The sequence below is a fragment of the Physeter macrocephalus genome, unplaced genomic scaffold, assembly GCF_002837175.3.
Source record: "Physeter macrocephalus isolate SW-GA unplaced genomic scaffold, ASM283717v5 random_1703, whole genome shotgun sequence".
In the NCBI taxonomy this organism is placed as follows: domain Eukaryota; kingdom Metazoa; phylum Chordata; class Mammalia; order Artiodactyla; family Physeteridae; genus Physeter; species Physeter macrocephalus.
In genome coordinates this window covers 869-21,056 of record NW_021146222.1, presented here as the reverse complement: position 1 = coordinate 21,056, position 20,188 = coordinate 869, and the positions used below count along the sequence as shown (strand labels likewise).

At 40.9% G+C, this 20,188-nt stretch overlaps 3 protein-coding genes across 3 annotated transcripts; 1 reads left to right on the top strand and 2 right to left on the bottom strand.

Moving 5' to 3' along the window:
* Positions 1-11,857: 11,857 nt before the first annotated feature.
* LOC102993605 (histone H2B type 2-F) lies at positions 11,858-12,492 on the bottom strand. The gene has a single exon (XM_007114429.4). It carries the CDS (start codon positions 12,294-12,296, stop codon positions 11,916-11,918), a length of 381 nt encoding a protein of 126 aa, XP_007114491.1. The 5' UTR covers positions 12,297-12,492; the 3' UTR covers positions 11,858-11,915.
* A 975-nt stretch (positions 12,493-13,467) lies between these two features.
* Positions 13,468-13,957, bottom strand: LOC114485274 (histone H3). Its single transcript, XM_028486425.2, has one exon. It carries the CDS (start codon positions 13,955-13,957, stop codon positions 13,547-13,549), a length of 411 nt encoding a protein of 136 aa, XP_028342226.1. The 3' UTR covers positions 13,468-13,546.
* A 5,087-nt stretch (positions 13,958-19,044) lies between these two features.
* LOC102993890 (histone H4) lies at positions 19,045-19,559 on the top strand. Its single transcript, XM_007114430.4, has one exon. It carries the CDS (start codon positions 19,055-19,057, stop codon positions 19,364-19,366), a length of 312 nt encoding a protein of 103 aa, XP_007114492.1. The 5' UTR covers positions 19,045-19,054; the 3' UTR covers positions 19,367-19,559.
* Positions 19,560-20,188: the final 629 nt, after the last annotated feature.

The following is a 20,188-nucleotide window of genomic DNA, read 5'->3' as shown; positions in this document are numbered from 1 at the left end:
AGACGCGCAGGCTCAGGGGCCATGGCTCACGGGCCCAGCCGCTCAGCGGCATGTGGGATCTTCCTGGACCGGGGCATGAACCCGTGTTCCCTGCATCGGCAGGCGGATTCTCAACCACTGCGCCACCAGGGAAGCCCTCTACTTTGAAATCTATTTTTTGCTCGTAATATCTAACTTTTATGGATTATTTTTATGTACCAAATACTCTTTCATTTGCCTTGCAGGGGTTATTTCACTTAATCTTAATAATATTTGTTGCTCTCATTGCCTCATTAGTAGATGGCTTGTAATATTTTTCCGTTATCATGATCAATTTATATAATAAGTATTGTCTCTTCCCCCAGCGTCTGGTAAAACTGTCTAGGCCTGGTGCTGTTTTTAAGGGTAGATCTTTGCCTATCTTTTCAGTTCCTCCTATAGCTTTTTTTTTTTTAATAGCTAATTTTTTATTCAGGTACTCTACTCTTCTTAAGGCAACTTTGATCATTTGTATTGAAAAATGAGTTGTCTACATTTGTAAATATCTGTATCAAAATATACATACCATTTTAATACTTCAATATCTAATTTTGCTGATGTTATTTGTGTACTTTTTGTTTCAATATTAAATTTACCAAAGGATTAACTTTTAAATTTTCTTTCAAAGAACCAGATTTTGGTTTTATTGATTAATTCTGTTTTGGGGGAGTGGGGAAGTATGATCTATTCCAATGATTTCTATCCTAATTTATTCCTTCTACTTTCCTCAGGTTTTATTGTTCCTTTATTAGCTTTTAAATATAAAGCTTAATTCATTATTTTTAATAGTTCTTATTTTCTCATAAATGCATTTAAAGCTATGAAGAGGTCCTCTGACCTCTTCATATAGGTTTTAATATATAGTGCTCACTTTGTTTATTTCTAAAGACTATATAATTTTTATTTCGATATCTTCCATGTGCTTTTCCCTAACAGTATAGATCAAGGAGAGTATTTTTAGTTATTTCATTGCATTATGATTGGTAAATATATCTTGTATGGTTTCAGCTTATTCAACACTTGTTGAGTTTTCATTTGTCATCTCACACATGGTCAGTTTTGAATCAGTATTGCATGTGAATTTCAGTATAATGTACTTTTTCCATTTTGGATACAAGATGGTGTAGGTATAATCTTATACTTATGATTACTTTTGTTTACTATGTTCTTCAAATCCTCTATATCTTCAAACAAGTTTTATTCGACTTGGTCTTTTAATTCTTGAGAAAGATGTGTCTATATTAACATAATCACCACTATGATTGTTGACTTATTAAAAACCTTTGCTGTATGCACACACGTGTGAGTCTATGCATGTGTGTGTACCTGTGTTAGGTGCAAACAATTTTTTTTACATTGTATAATTTAAAAGCTTTATTTCCCCTCCCACAATTAGCAAATGGGTTTCATATTAGTTCAACTGGAATTTTTCTTCCTACAATCACCTTTTAAGTGCAAACAATTCTTGATCAGTGCTTAATGGATTTCTGCTTTTCTGAATATGAAATATCCCTCTTCTAGTGCTTTATAGTCAGCTTATATACATTTTGTATATACATATATATTTAAACTTACAATTTTCTAACAACTTGTAGAATAATAATATCTATATCCTCCTCCTAAATATAAATATTAGTTAGCTTATTTTATTTCTCTTCTTTCTCACATGTCAATATCATCTAGAATTTGAAGTCCAGATTTTCTTTTCAATTTTTTAGGATCTACACCAAAAGACATATATATTTGAAGTCACTAACTGTTTTGAGCTCTTATTTCTTCAAAATAGTAGACAAAATGTGAAGCAGAAACCATAGATGTAAAAAACTCTGTAATCACAGTTACCTAAAGAAAAATTTTAAAATCCAAACTTGAATCAGTAATCAAAAGAGGGAGATTTCAATACAGACATGATGGATACAAAAAATTAATGTTTCTTGTATGACCCAGGATATCACGAACAATGTCACCTGTATCTCTAACCTCACAGTACTTTGTATCTATCATTTATAGCACATTTCTTTTTAAATTTGTATTGCAGGTAACTTGGTATATGTATTATATTTCTTTGTTATTTGAACCTTTTCTGCTTCATTTATTTCATCTCCCTCCTATCACCTGATTTCTAATTTCTCAATAAATTTATTTAATTATGAAATTAGGTGGATGAATAAATACCAAGTATTCTAAGCCTTAAAGAAATTTTTCTAGAATCTAAACTTATTTAGACTTAGCAATATATTTTACTGGGCACATGGCCCCCTTCTGGTATCGAACTTCTGCCCCTTAGAATCTTTTCTGATACTTGCAGGAATACAACTCCAGAAATTCTTTCAGGGAGGGCCTGAAAAGTCACCCACACTTAGATGATAGTTTGGCTGGATATAGAAATTTACTTACAAAATTATTTTCCCTAGATTTAAAAAAACACCGATTGTCGTCTTTTTTTTTTTTTTTTTTTTTTTTGTGGTACGCGGGCCTCTCACCGTTGTGGCCTCTCCCGTTGCAGAGCACAGGCTCCGGACGCGCAGGCTCAGCGGCCATGGCTCACGGGCCTAGCCGCTCCGCGGCATGTGGGATCTTCCCGGACCGGGGCACGAACCTGTGTCCCCTGCATCGGTAGGCGGACTCTCAACCACTGTGCCACCAGGGAAGGGAAGCCCCTGATTGCCTTCTTATATCCAGTGTTGTCCAAATGAAAAGTCTGACATAATTTGATTTCTATTTCTTTGTAAGAATTTTCTCTGGGTGTTTCTAGAATCGTCTGCTTAACTCGTGTTTTGAAATTTTATTGCCATGTCTCTAGGTAAAGATACTTTTAATTCATATCTATATGCTCTGCATTTAATGGGACCTTGCAGTCTGAGATATATATTCTGTGAAAGTCTCCTTTTCTTTATTTCCTCAGGACCACCATGTATGACACTTGGGTTGTGCACTGCACAACTGCAGGGGATACCATTCACAAAGATTGTAATTTAAATGGTGCTCCTGAAGCTGTGCAGTGTACAATCAGCAAACCTTATTTGGTAGACCTGTATTTTATTTTTTACATTATTTCTATTCTCTCCTTCTAAACTCCTATTGGGTGAATTTTGGAACATCTGAATCTATCATCCATGTCATTTAACTTTTTTTCATATTTTCTATCTTTATATCTTTTTATATGGCATTGTGGGGGAATTTCTAGGCTTCATCTTTCAGCTCCCCTATTTTCAGCTCCCCTATTTTCTCCCAGCTGTATTGATTCTATTCTGGACTCAGTCCTACTGTTGAATTTTTGTGTCAATAACCAAATTTTAAATTTCCAAGATGTTTACTGTTCTTGCACTCTTCACTCAACCCATTTGCTGTCTTTTTTGTCAGTTTGCTATCATTTATCATTTAAGGAATTTGGGGTGCAAAATGGGAAGAATGCAACATATGTTTGGAACACTATCTTGAATTAGTAGATATTTCACTGTACATTAGAGATGAAAAACTTACATAGCACTCAACAGGAGTTCCCTACTATCAACGTCAACTAACAGTTATTGAAATGTGTCAAGCATCAGTCTAAGAATTTTTATATGTATTTACACATTCACCTTTCAAAAAAACATTATAAAGTAAGCATTACTATTATTCTCAATTTAAAGATGAGGAAACTAGTGGTGGTGGTCCAGTGGTTAGGACTCAGTGCTTTCACTGCCAGGGCCCAGGTTCAATCCCTGGTGGGGGAACTAAGATCCCACAAGCCATGCTGTGCGGCATCCCCCCGCAAAAAAAAAGATGAGGAAAAAGCATAGAAGGTTCAAAAACTTGCCCTAGTCACACTATTGATAAAGAGCAGGGCTGGGTTACAAACCAGGTGATCTGTTTTATGAGCCTGCGCTCTTTACTAATACAATGGCATACTCAGAAGATTTTAAGAACACATCATCCTTCTACACTGCCAGATTATGTATTTACTTTGACACCTCTGTGCTGTTGTGGGGCCCTGCTACATGGTTATCCACCAACTCAATCTAGAAGACTCAGTCATGCTTGTAATTCATGTACGTATATATTACTGTTTTCTCCTGTCAGGAAGGATAGTCAGAGTTGTTTTGTTTTACTCTTATAATCGTTAGGACTTTGCTATTTCCCATTATAAATGATTTGCATATACTAATCCAGAAAGATTTATCTATTATGCCCCTTCCTGCCTAAACACATCCCACAATCATAAATACAATGAAATTCCCTTAGACAAATGAAAAGATTCCTTCCTTTTATTACCCCTAGGCTAAGAATTGAAATTCCAATTCTACCTTGGTTAACTTTCCTGCTAATCCTAAAATTGTGTTCTCTATGCATACTTGCTCCTTCTGAAAAATAAATTCACTTAAGAATAATGTCTGGGGACTTCCCTGGTGGTCCAGTGGGTAAGACTCCACACTCCCAATGCAGGGGGCTCGGGTTCGATCCCTGGTTGGGGAACTAGATCCCGCATGCATGCCACAACTAAGAAGTCTGCATACTGCAACTAAGAAGCCTGCATGTGGCAACTGAAAAAAAACAAGATCCCCTATGTAGCAACTAAGACCTGGCACAGCCAAAATAAATAAATAAATAAAAATTTAAAATAATAATAATTTCTGTTGCCCAGTTCCTTGATACTAATTTGAAAAAATTGTGAAAATCAAAATTCAAATACTTAAAAAGACATTACAGGAAAAGTTCCCTACAAAGAATCTTATATAAGCAAAATCATTCTTATTGGATTTTCATATTGCAGCAGGGAGGAGAAGGAAGAAGCCTACGAAAAAAAGGATATGCTCCCTTGCTGGAAGTGATCTTATGGTTGATGCATATACAAGTTGATCAGTATGCCTTTCTCCTGCTTATTCTACATGTTATAATAGGGGTCTTGAGTAAGTAGACATGCCAAACTATAGGAAATATACATCTCCAGAGAGAAATTCAAGTAGTTTAAGGCCCATCCCTAGGATTGGGAATTTTATTAAGAACACTGAACAACCTTTGTCCAGGGTTATATCTGTGGTGTGTTTGAACTCTTTCACATTCCTTCTTGGCCTAAGAAGTTTTCCTTCAATGCATTTCAAACTGATAATCCCACTAACTGGAAACGAAGACCTACACAAAGCTCAAACATCATTGCCAACAACAACAAAAAATAAAGCTGATATCTTTAGGTATTTGCTGTTCCCCTGAATGTTAAAAACACTGATATCAAAAAAGTGATATGGACTTTCCCCTACCTTCTGATAATTTAAAATTATTGCCTTTGATCATGTAAAACAACAGAGATAAATTGTTCCTTATTTCATTTCACAAATCTGCATCCTCCATTTTTTGCCACAAGAATTCCTTCTTCTGGGTGCCTTGTGCTGCCTCAGTCCCAAGATCAACTGAGATCTTGATCTGTCAATCTCTCTCTCTCAAAATACTCAGCCAGTCCCAAGCCATTACCTCTTTACCATCCTTGGGACAATACATCAGCATCCAGGTTTGGATCCTTCAAGGCAAAATGCTAAAGAACTGCTCAAGCTCTATTAGTTCTCTTACTTTGCTCTCTGTTTCTGGTTTTGGCCATCTAACGCAAAGTTCCTTGGATTGGTTGATAGTGATACTCTCTAGATTCTTATGCTTCTTTTTAGCAGAACCATCTGACATATCTCATCTATTGTGTAATGAGTTCTTGGTCAAAGAAAAGAAATATTGAGGTTTTGGGACTGCCATCTGACTTGTTTACCACTCCTTGGACTGTAGTTTGAATAAGAAAGTCTTATATTCTTGGGGAAACTTTCATTCCTGAATAGTGACAGGAACAGGAGCTTCATATTGAAAATACTGAGAGGAAAAACATGAAGTACGTTAACAAGCAGAAATGAAGAACTCAGAAGTCATCAACCTGACTCCACCAAGCCCATTTTTGAATTTCTAAGTAAACATTTCCCAAATATCTGCATGTTCTCCTTTTGGTTATAAGGTGTGTCCTTCTCTGTGCTACCTGATAGTATGCCTAGATCATTTCTATTCATTTGGCTTGCTCTTGTGTTAAATCCTCAAAATTCAGAGCTTTCAACTCAGAAATCAGAAAGAAGTATTGAGATGAAAGTATTTCAATTTTTTCTGAAAGCATTGATGGGAAGTATTGCAAACATCATCTGATTTTTTTTAAAGGTATTTGCCAAAGATTATATTGGTCTTTACAGAGCACTAGTAACAGACACTAGAAATAAGGTCTTTTATTATTTAATTCATTTTTTTCCCTTCTGGGACACATAGCAGATACTTAAAGATTCTACAGTATCAGAGGCCCAACAAGTAAATTGTGGCATTGCCTTCTTGGATGTTTTGGTTTTTTTTTTTTTATTTTTATTTTTTTTTTAGAAGATGTTGGGGTTAGGAGTTTTTATTAATTAATTAATTTATTTTTGCTGTGTTGGGTCTTCGTTTCTGTGCGAGGGCCTTCTCTAGTTGTGGCAAGCGGGGGCCACTCTTCATCGCGGTGCGCGGGCCTGTCACTCTCGCGGCTTCTCTTCGGCTTCTCTTGTTGCGGAGCACAGGCTCCAGACGCGCAGGCTCAGCAGTCGTGGCTCACGGGCCCGTTGCTCCGCGGCATGTGGGATCCTCCCAGAGCAGGGCTCGAGCCTGTGTGCCCTGCATTAGCAGGCAGACTCCCAACCACTGCGCCACCAGGGAAGCCCTGCCTTCTTGGATGTTTTTAAGATAAAGAAGGTCTTACTGCTCTACTGCAAAATGCTTAGGGAGTTGACTCTCAAATCACTAGAAATCTCTTAAAGCACAACTTGTTGGGAAGGAAATGTGCTCTGGAGGTACAAGGGCGCTCATGCAAGTGCCCTCCCAGCCACAATAATGGGAGAAACACTGATCGAATATTTGCCATGTTCCAGCTGCTGTACTAAGTGCATTAAGTACATTATCTCATTTAATCTTCACAAGTCTTGAGGGTAGGTTCCATTATTTTTCTCATTTTACAGATGAAGAAATTGAAGTTCAGAAGAGTAAAGAAACTTTCCCAAGGTCATATAGCTCTTAGGTGGGTTAGCTGGGACTCAAAGCTAATGCCCATCACTACTACAGTACACTGCCTTTCAGCCAGTATCTTTTGACTTTTTTAATTGGTTTGCTATAAGGGGTCCATGGCCAGAGACTAGGGGGTGGACTGTGACATAATAAATGTATGTTTGATCTCTTCCCCCAGTTTCTAACACAGAGCTCCTAAAACTTTTGTAATTCCCTGAGTGATAGGGGTGCTAAGAACATCATTTGTTCTAATATTTGGTCTTTGACCCCAATTCCTGACACAGAGCTCCTAAGTCCCTTGGAATTTCCAGGGTAATAGGAGCATATTTTGTTCTAATGAGACGACTCTTGGTGGACTCCTGGGTAGCTTCAGGACAGGGGCTGGTCACCAGAAAGGCCAGGCTATGATTAGAAGATTGACGCTGTTAACCACACACCCCCCATCCTCCAGGGAAGAGAGAGGGACTGGAGGTTGAGTTAATAATCCATCATGCCTACTTGATGAAGCCTCCATAAAAACCCCTAAACTATGAGATTCAGAAAGCTTCTGGGTCAGTGAACATATCCACATGCCAGGAAGCCACATGGACACCCCAATTACATGGGGACAGAAGCTCCTGCACTCAGGACACTTGCCCTATGTACCTCTTCATCTGACTGGTCATCTGTATCCTTTACTATATCCTTTATAATAGACTGGTAAACGTAAGTGTTTCCCTGAGTTCTGTAAGCTGTTATAGCAAATTATTGAATCTGAGGAGGGGGTTGTGGGAACTCCTGATTTGTAGCCAAGCCAAGACTGACAGAGGTGTGTGTAACCTAGGGACGCACTACTTGTGATTGGCATCTGAAGTTGGTATAGGGGGTGGAGGGGCAATCTTTTTGGACTGAGCCCTTAACCTGTGGGGTCTGCTCTAACTCCACGTAGTTAATGTCAGGATTGCTTGGTGTGGAAAACCCACATACTTGGTGGCCAGAAGTATTGAGAATAGTAGAGGAAACAAAAGTTTTCCTTTACCCTCTTACTGCTTCTGAGTTAGTGTAGGTAAGTATCCTTAAATACCCAACAACTGGGCTTCCCCTGTGGCGCAGTGGTTGAGAGTCTGCCTGCCGATGCAGGGGACACGGGTTCGTGCCCTAGTCCGGGAAGATCCCACATGCTGCAGAGCGGCTGGGCCTGTGAGCCATGGCCCGTAAGCCTGTGCGTCCGGAGCCTGTGCTCCGCAACGGGAGAGGCCACAACAGTGAGAGGCCCGCGTACCACAAAAAAAAAAAAAAAAAATACCCAACAACTTACACTGTGAAGCTTCTAAACTGATTTGTGGATCATGGTGTCTGCAACTTCACCTAGACCTTCACTCTGTATTGTGCTGTTCCCCATTCAGAGGGCAAAAAATTTTTTAAATCATTTTTTGTTAAAGCCAACTCTTAGAGTTCTACATCTCATAAATCCAATCCCACTCCTTCCCTCATCAGTCTATTCATCCCATCAGTACTTACTGAGTGCCCACTCTATTCCAGGTACAGCTCGAGATGATGGGCAAAGAGCAGTGAACACAACAAAGTACCTACCTTCATAGGACTTACTCTGAGAAGGTAGGAGGAGAGTCAGACAATGTATTGGTTGGAGAACAGTCTAAATTATTGTGCCAAATATTTTTTAAAAAGTGGCTTAAACAAAATACAAGTTTATTCATCTCTCATGTCCAGGGTTAGTAGAACAGTTCTGCCATTCTCATCACATGGCTTCTGTTTCTGGGCCCAGAGTGGTTGCCATAGTTCCTGCCATTGTATCTGTAACCCAGCCAGAGGAGAGGGTAAAAAGGCAAGGGCAGCACATATCTATTCCTTTTTAGGACACAAACTAGAAATAATATGTATCACTTCCATTCATATCTCATTGGCTCAGAACTTTGTCTTATGAACAAACCCAGATGCAAGAAAAGCTGGTAAATTAGCCTTTAACGGAGAAGCCATGCACCCATAAAGCAGGGGGTTAAAGTAAGCAGGGAAGAACAGCTTTTATGAGTAGCAGTCTCTGATTCAGTAATAAACAAATAAGTAAATACATTAGTATTCAGATGATACACGGAAGAAAATTTAGCAAGGTATGGGGACAAGGAGTACCAAGAAATGTGGGGAGAGAGGGAGGTGGGCTTGCTATCTTACATAAGTCAAGGAAGGACTGAAGAGTAATGGAAGTTTTGAGCAGAAGCCTAAGAAATGAGGAAGCCAGTCATATAAATATCTGGGGGAAAAGCTTTTCCAGAAGAAGAAATGGCAAGCACAAAGACCCTGAGATAGGAGGGCCTTGGTGTATTCGAGGTAGAGCAGGGAGACAAGTGTGATGAAACAGAACAAAAGGGAGAGTGGTAAGAGAGGAGGTGGATGTGGGCCATTGTATCAGTGTGGACCTTCTCTCTGAAGCCATATGGGGATTTTCAGTTGGGCAGGATGGTGTGGGAGTGATATCATCTGACTTAGAGGTTTCAGAAAGTTTACTCTAGCTGGCTTGTGGAAAATAGAGTGAGGGTAGAGGCAGAAGCAAAGAGACCAGTCAGAAAGTCATTGCAAATACCTGGGAGGTGTGATGGTGGCTTGGAGTGGGAAGACAGCAGTGGAAGTGTCGAGTATGGTTGGATATGGGACATTTTAAGCCAACAATATTGTCTGATAAATTTTATTTGGGATGACTGAGAAAAGGCTTATTCCCATACTTTACTATAGTCATACCCCCTGCAAAAGAAAATGAATCTCACAGGGAACAAGAAAATAAAATTTCTCTCAAGCTAGGACCATGGTGAACAAAGAAAGCTTCAGCAGGTTTGAGATGCTGGGAGCCAAGTACAATGTGACTTAAATTGCTTTGCGAGCAAGAAGGTGGGACAGCCAGAGCTTTCCAATATAATGAAAAACCCTAAAAAATTGTCTATGTGAAAATTTAAGTTTAAAGAGACATATTAAAGTGAAAAGAAAATGTTACAACCTGGATGAGAAGTACAGAAATAAGGACACCTAGTCACAGAATTTAAAGGGGACGATGAAGAATTCCATTTACAAAAATCAGATGATTAAAAAGTTGAAAGATGTTACAGTGAAAATTGGGTAAAACTAAAACTTAAAAAAAAACTTCCCAGAGGATACTTGATATATTGGTCGCAAATAAAATTCCAGGTGTACTTCATGGACTTGGGAAGGAGAGCACCTGTATATCACCATCACCTAGCACAGGGTCTGGCACATGTAAATTCTCACTTATAGAGTGATTTTTCCTACTATAAAGTGTGTTGTATAATGATTTCTTTTCTTTCAACTAGAAATTTTAGATTCTCAGTTGAGTCATCTTTCTCTGGTCTCTTGTCTGATAGTCTCTAGGGAAAGATGACTCACTGAGAATCTTAATTTCCCAGTGAAAGAAAGAAGTCACATACAGCCCACTTTATGCAACTTTTAATTAGATGTAAATTCGAACTCCTACATTATAAATGAATAAAATTCATTTTAAGCATTTTAAAAATTCATTTTAAATCCCCCCAAGTTTAACCAGGAATGGCTTAATTTCAAAACTCGACTGTCAAGTGAATTGGAAGCCAAGATTTTTCCTTTTGCCTCAAGGGTATATTTTATTTGGTACAATATCCAGCCTTTTTCGGGATTGGTCTCGAGTTATGCAAGTTTTGAACTGAGAGGGCCTTAGAAATTCATCCCACATGTTAACTGTGCCCTTTTGTACACCACGCCTCCAAAATCTATTCTAAAAAAAATACACCTGAGAACACTAAGAACTACCTCACCAGTCCCCCACCTCCAACGGGACCTTATCAGGGAACTTCAGGAGAGCCACCTGGAAGTATGTTTAGTAAGCTTAGAGGTGGGTCTTATAACCAGGAAAGTTACAGAACCAAGACAAGGTCCTTGCCCTGGAGAAGATAATTTTCCTGTGGAGGAGTGTAAACAAGCACAGTAAGTTAAGTGCTGCTCAGTTTTCACCAAAAGCAGGGTAGGAGTGGGGAAAGGTTTTGACCTAAATGAGGATTAAACCCAGAAGGGAAAATATCTTGAAGGAAGGGAAGTATTTGGGCACTGGGTCTCTCAACCTTGGCGCAAGGATCAACGTCATTCACCAAATAATTCTTGGTAGTGGGGGCTCTCCTAGACATTACAGGATGTTTAGCAGCATCCCTGTCATCTACCGACTAGATGCCAGTAGCGCCCCTCTCCCCAAGTGATGACAATCAAAAATGTCTCCAGATATTGCCAATATCCCATGGGGGGGGGGGTGATGGAGGGGGTGGGGTGGGAAATCTATCTGGTTGAGGGTCACGGGGCTAGGTTGGGATATAGAGGTAAGCCAACGTACTAAAGTATCTGGCGATGTTGAAAGTTTATGACACACACCTAGAGATATATGTTAAAAACAGATTAAAACATTAAGAAACAGCGGGAACTGGGGAAACTATAGGGCTCTCTATCTGTACGCTAGAATAAAATAAAACCCAACTCGCTTACTAGTTTAATAAGAGACAGCCCTTCCCCGCTCCTCCGTACCTAAGTTCCCACTGAGGACTCAGACTAGGTAGGAACCACCTTAAGGACCAATCACCTGTTACCAGCAACATGACACATACCACTAGGTGGCACCACTGGACCATGGGAGATCCTAGATTTTAACAGGGCAACCTTCAATCACTGTCCCAATCTAGCCCCAAATCCAAAAGCACTCGTGATCATGGGCCCACCCCTACCCAACCAACAACTAAACCCACCTTTTATCAAGTGTTTACAGCCACTTTCCCCAATAACTTAAGTGGCTCTGAAAAGAGCCTTTGGGGTAAAATAGATGTTCTAGTTCGTCTCTTGCACGCTTACTTCGAACTGGTGTACTTGGTGACCGCCTTGGTGCCTTCCGACACGGCGTGCTTGGCTAGCTCGCCGGGCAGCAGCAGGCGCACAGCTGTCTGGATCTCTCGGGACGTGATAGTCGAGCGCTTGTTGTAATGCGCCAAGCGCGACGCTTCGCCCGCGATGCGCTCGAAAATGTCGTTCACGAAGGAGTTCATAATGCCCATGGCCTTCGACGAAATGCCGGTATCAGGATGAACCTGCTTCAGCACTTTATATACATAAACAGAATAGCTCTCCTTCCGGCTGCGCTTGCGCTTCTTACCGTCTTTCTTCTGCACTTTGGTGACAGCCTTTTTGGATCCTTTCTTAGGAGCAGGAGCAGATTTTGCTGGATCCGGCATCTTCACACAGGAGAATCCCCACACGCCAGTAGAAGTGAACCCGACTACACCTAAACAGCCTAGTTACGCGCTACTTATAGAGCCTGTATGCAAATGAAGACTAGCACAGTATTACGTTTTTATTGGTTAATATCCAACAGTGTCGTCATAGAGGGGCGGAGTCCATGTAAATAAGGTTCTGCTTGCGCTCCCTTAGTGACCCTTAGAACAAATGTCTTGTTAACCAATCAAAATGTTCCATTTCACACTAACCACTAAATTATGTAAAAAGTAGTTTCACCTGTTTGTGGTCTTTTGTTGTTAATTGGTTTTCACTTTTATTTGGAGATCTGAAGCGCCAGCTAAAGACAAGTTAACTTTCTCTTATTTTTGCATCATTTTACTCCTCTGCCCTACTTTGTGGAAGTTTGTTTGATTCTGGTTTTTGCAACAATACCTCAGCCCACATTTTCTTTTTTTTTCGCGGTTTGCGCCTCCTGTCTTATGCAACGAGGAAAATGGGTTCTTACACATCTCGGGACTCTTGCCCCATTCTTCTTAGTTGAAATCCCGAGTAACTACTTGGGGATCGAGGATTTTATCTAACATCCGGCCTAGTTCTAGTGACTGTACAATCGGGCTGAAAACCCAGATTGCCATACCAACAGTTATCACATAATGACGGCCTTCTAAAGTATCAATTTCAGTATTCAGATTTGTGCAAACGTTTTGTACTAGCACTTTGGAACGCGTTACAAACGACTAGTAGAACAGATTCTATCCTCTTGCAAAGTTTAGCAAGGTTGGCACTCTGGACTAAGAAATCAAGCCAGCAAGTAAAAGCAGTACTTGACCGACACGACCCAGACCTTGCCTCTGGTGGTCCCTCTAGCGTCTGTCTGCCTTAATTCCATAACCTCACCACCCAACACGTGCGAGACTCCCCGACCCACACTTTACCCTTAACACTTATGCATTAGGAACTCACCAAGCTTAAAGCTGGCACAGCTGCTCTTTATGAAAACGTGGGTGGCTCTGAAAAGAGCCTTTAGATAGTCTAGTTTAAAACGCGTGCCTTAAGCCCGCTCCCCGCGGATGCGGCGGGCCAGCTGGCCAACGCCCTGCCCGCTCTAACGGCCTCTCCTCCCGGGGTATGCGAGGGTCCTCCGGGAGAGAACGGACAAGTGGCACAGCTTCTTCCAAGCGCAGTTGTGGGTGGCTCTGAAAAGAGCCTTTGGATATGATGGAACCTCGAGCCGAGCGCACACTTCTTAAGCCCGCTCCCCGCGGATGCGGCGGGCCAGCTGGATGTCTTTGGGCATGATTGTCACGCGCTTGGCGTGGATGGCGCACAAGTTCGTGTCTTCAAACAGCCCCACCAGATAGGCCTCGCTCGCCTCCTGCAGCGCCATTACGGCGGAGCTCTGGAAGCGCAGGTCAGTCTTGAAGTCCTGCGCGATCTCGCGCACCAGCCGCTGGAAGGGCAGCTTGCGGATCAGCAGCTCGGTCGACTTCTGGTAGCGCCGGATCTCGCGCAGGGCCACGGTGCCCGGCCGGTAGCGGTGCGGCTTCTTAACACCGCCAGTGGCCGGTGCGCTCTTGCGGGCTGCCTTCGTGGCCAGCTGCTTCCGCGGGGCCTTGCCACCGGTCGACTTGCGGGCAGTCTGCTTCGTACGGGCCATGATATCTCACTGGTTTTATTCACTGGCCCCTAGGCAGTCTTATTTATAGACATAGCCTCGTCTTGATTGGGCCAGAAAAACTAGGAATTTCCGAAAATGTAATCTCATTGGCTAGAAATCAATCCTATTTGTTGGGCAGAAGATTGTTATGCTAATCTTTTATAACCTCCCCTTTCCAGTACTTTTCTATAATCTTATCGATCACAGATTTTTTTTTCAGGCCTTGTCTTTAAACTGCTGTAACGTTTGTAAGAGCAATTTATAAAGTGTTTTTAACCGCTTGGGATTTATATATTAGCAGGTTCTTTCGAAATACAGGCATGCCCTAGGTTTCAGCCTGCATTTCCACTTACTAGTTAGTGTAACTCCTCTCCCATAGCTAACATTTATTTAGCTTCTGACACCGAGCTAAGCAAGTTAGAGTTACATTATGACTGAGGTTCAACAAAATATGTGGTTGAAGGAACCAAAAACTAAACTTAACCTTTACCTGATTCGGATCTCCGCCAAATCTGTGTGCTGACCGGTACCAATTTACAGAGTAGAGCCTTCGGCCTTTTCCCCTTGGAATGCGGTTTCCTCCTCCTCAATCCATCAATGGCTAATTTGGTCCTATAGATGGAACGCTTTAAGTAACGGACGATAAGACCAGAAATATTAATTTCTCCTTTACAATGGTGAAGAGTTTTAAATAAAGTTGCTTATCAGTCAGATTTAAATTTAAAGTGTCAAAGCAAATAAATTTTTCGTTGATTACTGAGTTGCTAGCATATTTTCTTCAATAAAGTGTTTTCTAATGCTTAAAGTTTCATATCTTTTCTATTCTCTGTAAGGAAATTGAAGATCCTTTGCCTTTTATTTCATATGCTTTGAAGAATTTCTCGGAAAATTACATGTAATAAAACAGCAGTTATGTAAGGTTACCAATGCTTTAAATTGTAATAACTGACATAAAAACTTTTACTCGTATGCTTATTTGATTAAAAAAACATTATTGCATCCAAATCTTATAAAAACTCAAGCCTGAAAACAAAAGCAGCCCCAAGAGGCTCAAAACTTACCTTATGGTGTCAGCATGAATGACCATCTTCCTGAAGTCAAAATAAAATAAAAGTTATTTTGAAAGGATTTCCTGAACATTAAACACAAGGTAGAAACTTATCTTTATGACAATCTGTGATGTATGGTTGCCTTAGAAGTCACCTTTAATAAGAGAATTCTGATTCATATTAGAAGTCTCCTTAGGCAGCAGCAATCTCCTGCTCTAGGGAGAAGAGCTAAAATGTCAGGGCAAAAGTGTAGCTGATGTGAACAACTGTTACCCCCTCCTGTGGTGGTTTTGTAATAATGTCTTATATATACAGAGCACTACTCAATATTGTAAAACTCTTTACATACACTATCTCATTTAATCCCAACTCTGTGAAATAGATGTTATTTTCCTCATTTTACAGATAAATAAACTGAGTCTCAGAGAAGTTATGGCTCATCCTGGATAAGCAACAAGGCTCGCGTAATATTCTAAAGCAAAAGAATGAAATTATAATGGATTTCCAGTTTCATCAGGCTTGGGGTATATTTTAAAGCACTGAAGAATCTTCACAACATACTATCGAATTACTCAACTGAACTATTCCCATCAGAAGAGGAAACTACCCCAGGGCAGGTGTCGATGACAGCCCAAAGCTGCCCAACCAAATGACACATTTCTTTGAAATGTTCTTTTTTTTTTTTTAATGTATGCACTCTTGGCCAAGCTGTATGGATGTGTTCATTTAAGCAAGAAAAAGATTCTCAAGCTATTTATATAGAATCTAACAGTAATGGGACTTATATTACCTTTATAATGTAGAGAATAAGAAAATTCCAAGAGTCTTCCTCTGGCTTAATAAAGAAATTGAATAAGAATTTCTACTTAAAAACAGTGATGCCAATTTAAATATTAACTCCGGGGCAACAAATCAAATAAGATAATCAGAATAGTATATCATTATGGGTCATAGGTAACATTTCTCTGAATATAACAATCTGATATATGGTTGCCTTAGAAGTCACCTTTAATAACAGAATTCTGATTCATATTAGTTCAACTTCACCTATTCTCCACATTGGACAATAGAGTGATACTCCTGTGAGCATTCTCAGTACACCACTTTATCAGAAGCAAGTTTATAATAAAGAAGAACCTCTGCTTTGCTGCAGCTGTGAGGAAGAGGGAATATTTTTCTCCTTTAATATTTCTGAAGTTTCTTTCATCAGAAATAATAAGAATCTGCAGTTTTGAGACAGCACTGAAATTTCACTATTTAGTACTGAGGAGGGGAAGAAAACAGGGATGAGAAGCTTAAATTTTACCATAGGGAATAAACAGGCAAAAGAAAATGTTAGTAAGTGAATTATTAGGCATATAATGTTTTGTATGCACATGTGTTTCTTTTTAATACAAAAGTAATGAACTAAATTAAAATATATGTTTCAGGAAGACAGTTTGTGTTTAGTTTTTGACTTCAAGCACTGCCAGGGCTTCAAGTACCCCATTTTGAGACTGAATCTTTTGTTTGTGGGTTAGTCAGGCCATGTGCCTGCTTTCCTTTCATTTTGAGTGGGCTGCAGCCCTAGACCAAATTGAGAAGCCATGATTTTGAGCTTTTTTTCTTACACCATTCTGAGCTAAACTCATTCCCCCAACATCCTACTCATTGATAAACACTTCCTCTTTTCTACCAGTCCTTAACACTACTGCCTGTACTGTACAGTGAGGGGTTGTGTAGGGGAGGAAAATTTTTCCTTGACCTCCTTAGGGTCCCTGGCTTGGTCTGAAAATTAACAAAGACAGATTAACAGGAAAGAGGGGTCAGGTAGGCCTCTTAGGGAGAGTAAATGATTTTTAGGAAAGATGAATGGACCCTTAGAATAGATGGGAGGTATGATAGTTTGTGACAAAGTTTGAGTGTGGTGTTGACTTCTAGTCTCCTCTCCTGTGACAAGAGTCAATCTTCCCTGGTTGATGAAACCACCTGGGGAAGGGATTTCTGTCAATTGAGTTCCTTTCCAAGGATCTGTCTTTAGACAGATAAGGGGAGTTCAGAGAAAGTCTGTCCCTGCATCTCCTGTTTTTCAAAGTATTACGGCTCAAAATAATCAATACACCAAAGCAGCATATTTTGAGGTAGCATGTCCTGAATTCCTACAGTCATGTTTTGGGGTGGCATATGCTACTACCCTTCAACATCTATTGTGAATTCCAGGGTGTTGATTTAGGCATGTGATACATGGTGGCACCATCCAAAGAGCAGAGAGAGAACCCCATTCTTATGGGGTGGGGGGAGGAGAACATATTCCCTCAGCCCCCACGAGAGTCATACCTTGGAGATTTTAAGTTTAAACATTTTGATTTTTGGAGATTTTGAGTTTAAAATGACTAAAGAACAACCAGGAGAATCTACATGTCTGGAGCCTAGAAGTTTGAATAGATATAGATTTAAGATTCATTAGCATATAGAAGGTTGAGCTAAAGGAGAGCTGAAAGAAGGAACATAAGTTGTTTTTTGTTGTTGTTGTTGTTTTTTTTTTTTTTTTTTTTTTTTTTGCGGTACGCGGGCCTCTCCCTGTTGTGGCATCTTCCGTTGTGGAGCACAGGCTCTGGACGCGCAGGCTCAGCGGCCATGGCTCACGGGCCTAATCGCTCCGCGGCATGTGGGATCTTCCCGGACCGGGGCGCGAACCCGTGTCTCCTGCATCGGCAGGCGGACTCTCAACCACTGCGCCACCGGGGAAGCCCTATTTTTTAAAAAATATCAAAAAAAAAAATAATGTCTCAGAAAAAAAATAATTATTTCTGATGCAGAAACCACATCTCCTCCTATATTCTACAGAAGGCCCTGGTAATGAACATGTTATCAGTAGAACCCCGATTTCATAAGGAAGTTTCTGGTAATGACTCTCAATATGGAGCAGATGTCCTCTTGTGAAACCCAATCCAGCAAACTTTGCTAGCTCCATGTAGGGCCTCAATTTGGGCACTGAATTCTGGCTGAAAACAAGGGTCAGATTTAGAGGATCTGTAGAAACGGAGGTACAGTGGCCCTTCAGTCTTCTTTCTATATACGTATTGCTTCTTTCAGCAGAGCTTTGGATGACAGTTAGTTGGATTCACTGACCTCCATGTTAGAAGTCTTGCAGTGTACAGACCAATTTTCCTAGGATCTGATTTCTCCTAGGTGAGGTGAAATTCCATGCCTCATATCAACAAAACAGAGACGAGACTCGGGAATTACGGCGCTCTCCCTACTTCCCCCTCCACGCACATCCAAGGTGCCCCTGCTCTTGAGATCGCCTACTGGGTCTGTCAGTCTAATTGTGGGAACCGCCTTTGCTGCAGTTTTATGTAACCGTGGTTCTGAAGCCTGGGATCCTTCTGTCGGTGTTGTACGCGGCGCTGGTGCTCTGTTCTCCTTTCCGTCTCTGGATTCCATTTGCTCTTCCTCTGCTCATCTCCACTATTCCTTTCTTCCTAGCCTAAATTTAATGCCTTCTGGGGGCACACAGGGAGAGAGACAGAGGCGAAAACAGCGCCGGGATCCGGAAGCTGGGATCCGAATTCTCCCGGGGACTCTGACAAATAGATATTTTAAAAGATTGGAGTCCGAGAGGGGAGGGGCAATATAAGAGTAGGGGATTAAGAGATGCAAACTACTACGTATAAAATAAATAAGCTAGAAGAATATATCGTACCTCACAGAGAATGTAACTGGTATTTTATAATAACTAAATGGAGTCTAATTTATAAAAAATATTGAATCGCTGTCGATACACTTGAAACTGATATAAAATTGTAAATCAACTATACTTCAAAAATAAATAAGTTAAATAAATAGATAAAAATAAACGGTGAGAGTCCGTTAGAGGGAGCTGTGGAGGGTGAAGGAGGGATAGGGAAACAGCAGAAAAGAAATGACGAAATGTCGAGCGGGCTGGGCCCATTTAGACAGCTTCCCGCCCGCGCGCTTTCGGTTTTCAATCCGGTCCGCTACTCTTGTATATCAGGGGAAAAGCCGACGTTGCTTGTCTCAAAGGTGTTTTCAGACCTTATCCGCTATGTCGGGAAGAGGGAAGGGTGGCAAAGGCTTGGGCAAGGGTGGCGCTAAGCGCCACCGCAAAGTCTTGAGAGATAACATCCAAGGCATCACCAAGCCCGCCATTCGGCGCCTTGCTCGGCGCGGGGGAGTCAAGCGCATCTCCGGCCTCATTTACGAAGAGACCCGAGGTGTGTTGAAGGTGTTCCTGGAGAATGTCATTCGGGACGCGGTCACCTACACGGAGCACGCCAAGCGCAAGACGGTTACTGCAATGGACGTGGTGTACGCGCTCAAACGGCAGGGACGCACCCTGTATGGCTTCGGAGGATAAGCTGCAGCTTCTGTGCTACGTGACAATCTCAAAGGCCCTTTTTAGGGCCAACCACACAGTCATCAGAAGAGCTAGACACTTGCCTGAAGTATAGGTAATTTTGAATTTGGGGGTTGGTTAGTAGTGGGATCAGGAGTCTAGAAGGTACCGATGCCCAAAAGTGCTAACAGCCCTGAAAACCCGAGTCACTTACCAAAAGCTGACTTTCACTTGCCTGCGTCAATTTTTGCCAACCTGAAAGGCTATATGTGCTCCAGATTTAAAGCATTTTTCAGTTTGCTTTTGGGCCTGTATCATTTGTAATCGTTGGACCAGACTGCGGAAAGTGGTGTGTGTGGGCTTCACTTACCAGTACATCTGGAAATTATCTGGCTAGTGTATGAAAAGTCCTTTTGGTTTCCTGTGTTTTTGGTGTTAAAGGCCCCTCACAATTATCTGCTGAGAGTAGTGCCTGTACGGGCACGCGTACACTACATTTAAGGGAGAATTTAGTTAGTTTATGAGGTTTGTCTTTCAGTGATAACATTACAAAGAGACAAATGCAGAAGCAACTAAATATGAACCTTATATAAAATCTGAGCAAACTATATAACCTTAATGTGAAAGCAAGTCTTCAAGAAACAGTTCGGGTATGACTTTTCCATTAGGGCCTGTTGTAGCCTAGAGTAAGAGACCGGCAGAAACATACCCGCCATCAACACAGAAAGCACAATTTAATTTTTGACAAGGCAAAAGCAAATTCTCCTTTATATATATATGTGAAGCCATCCTCTATACTATCACTTCTAAATCGCCTTGATTTGAATTGAAATGTAGGTCCAC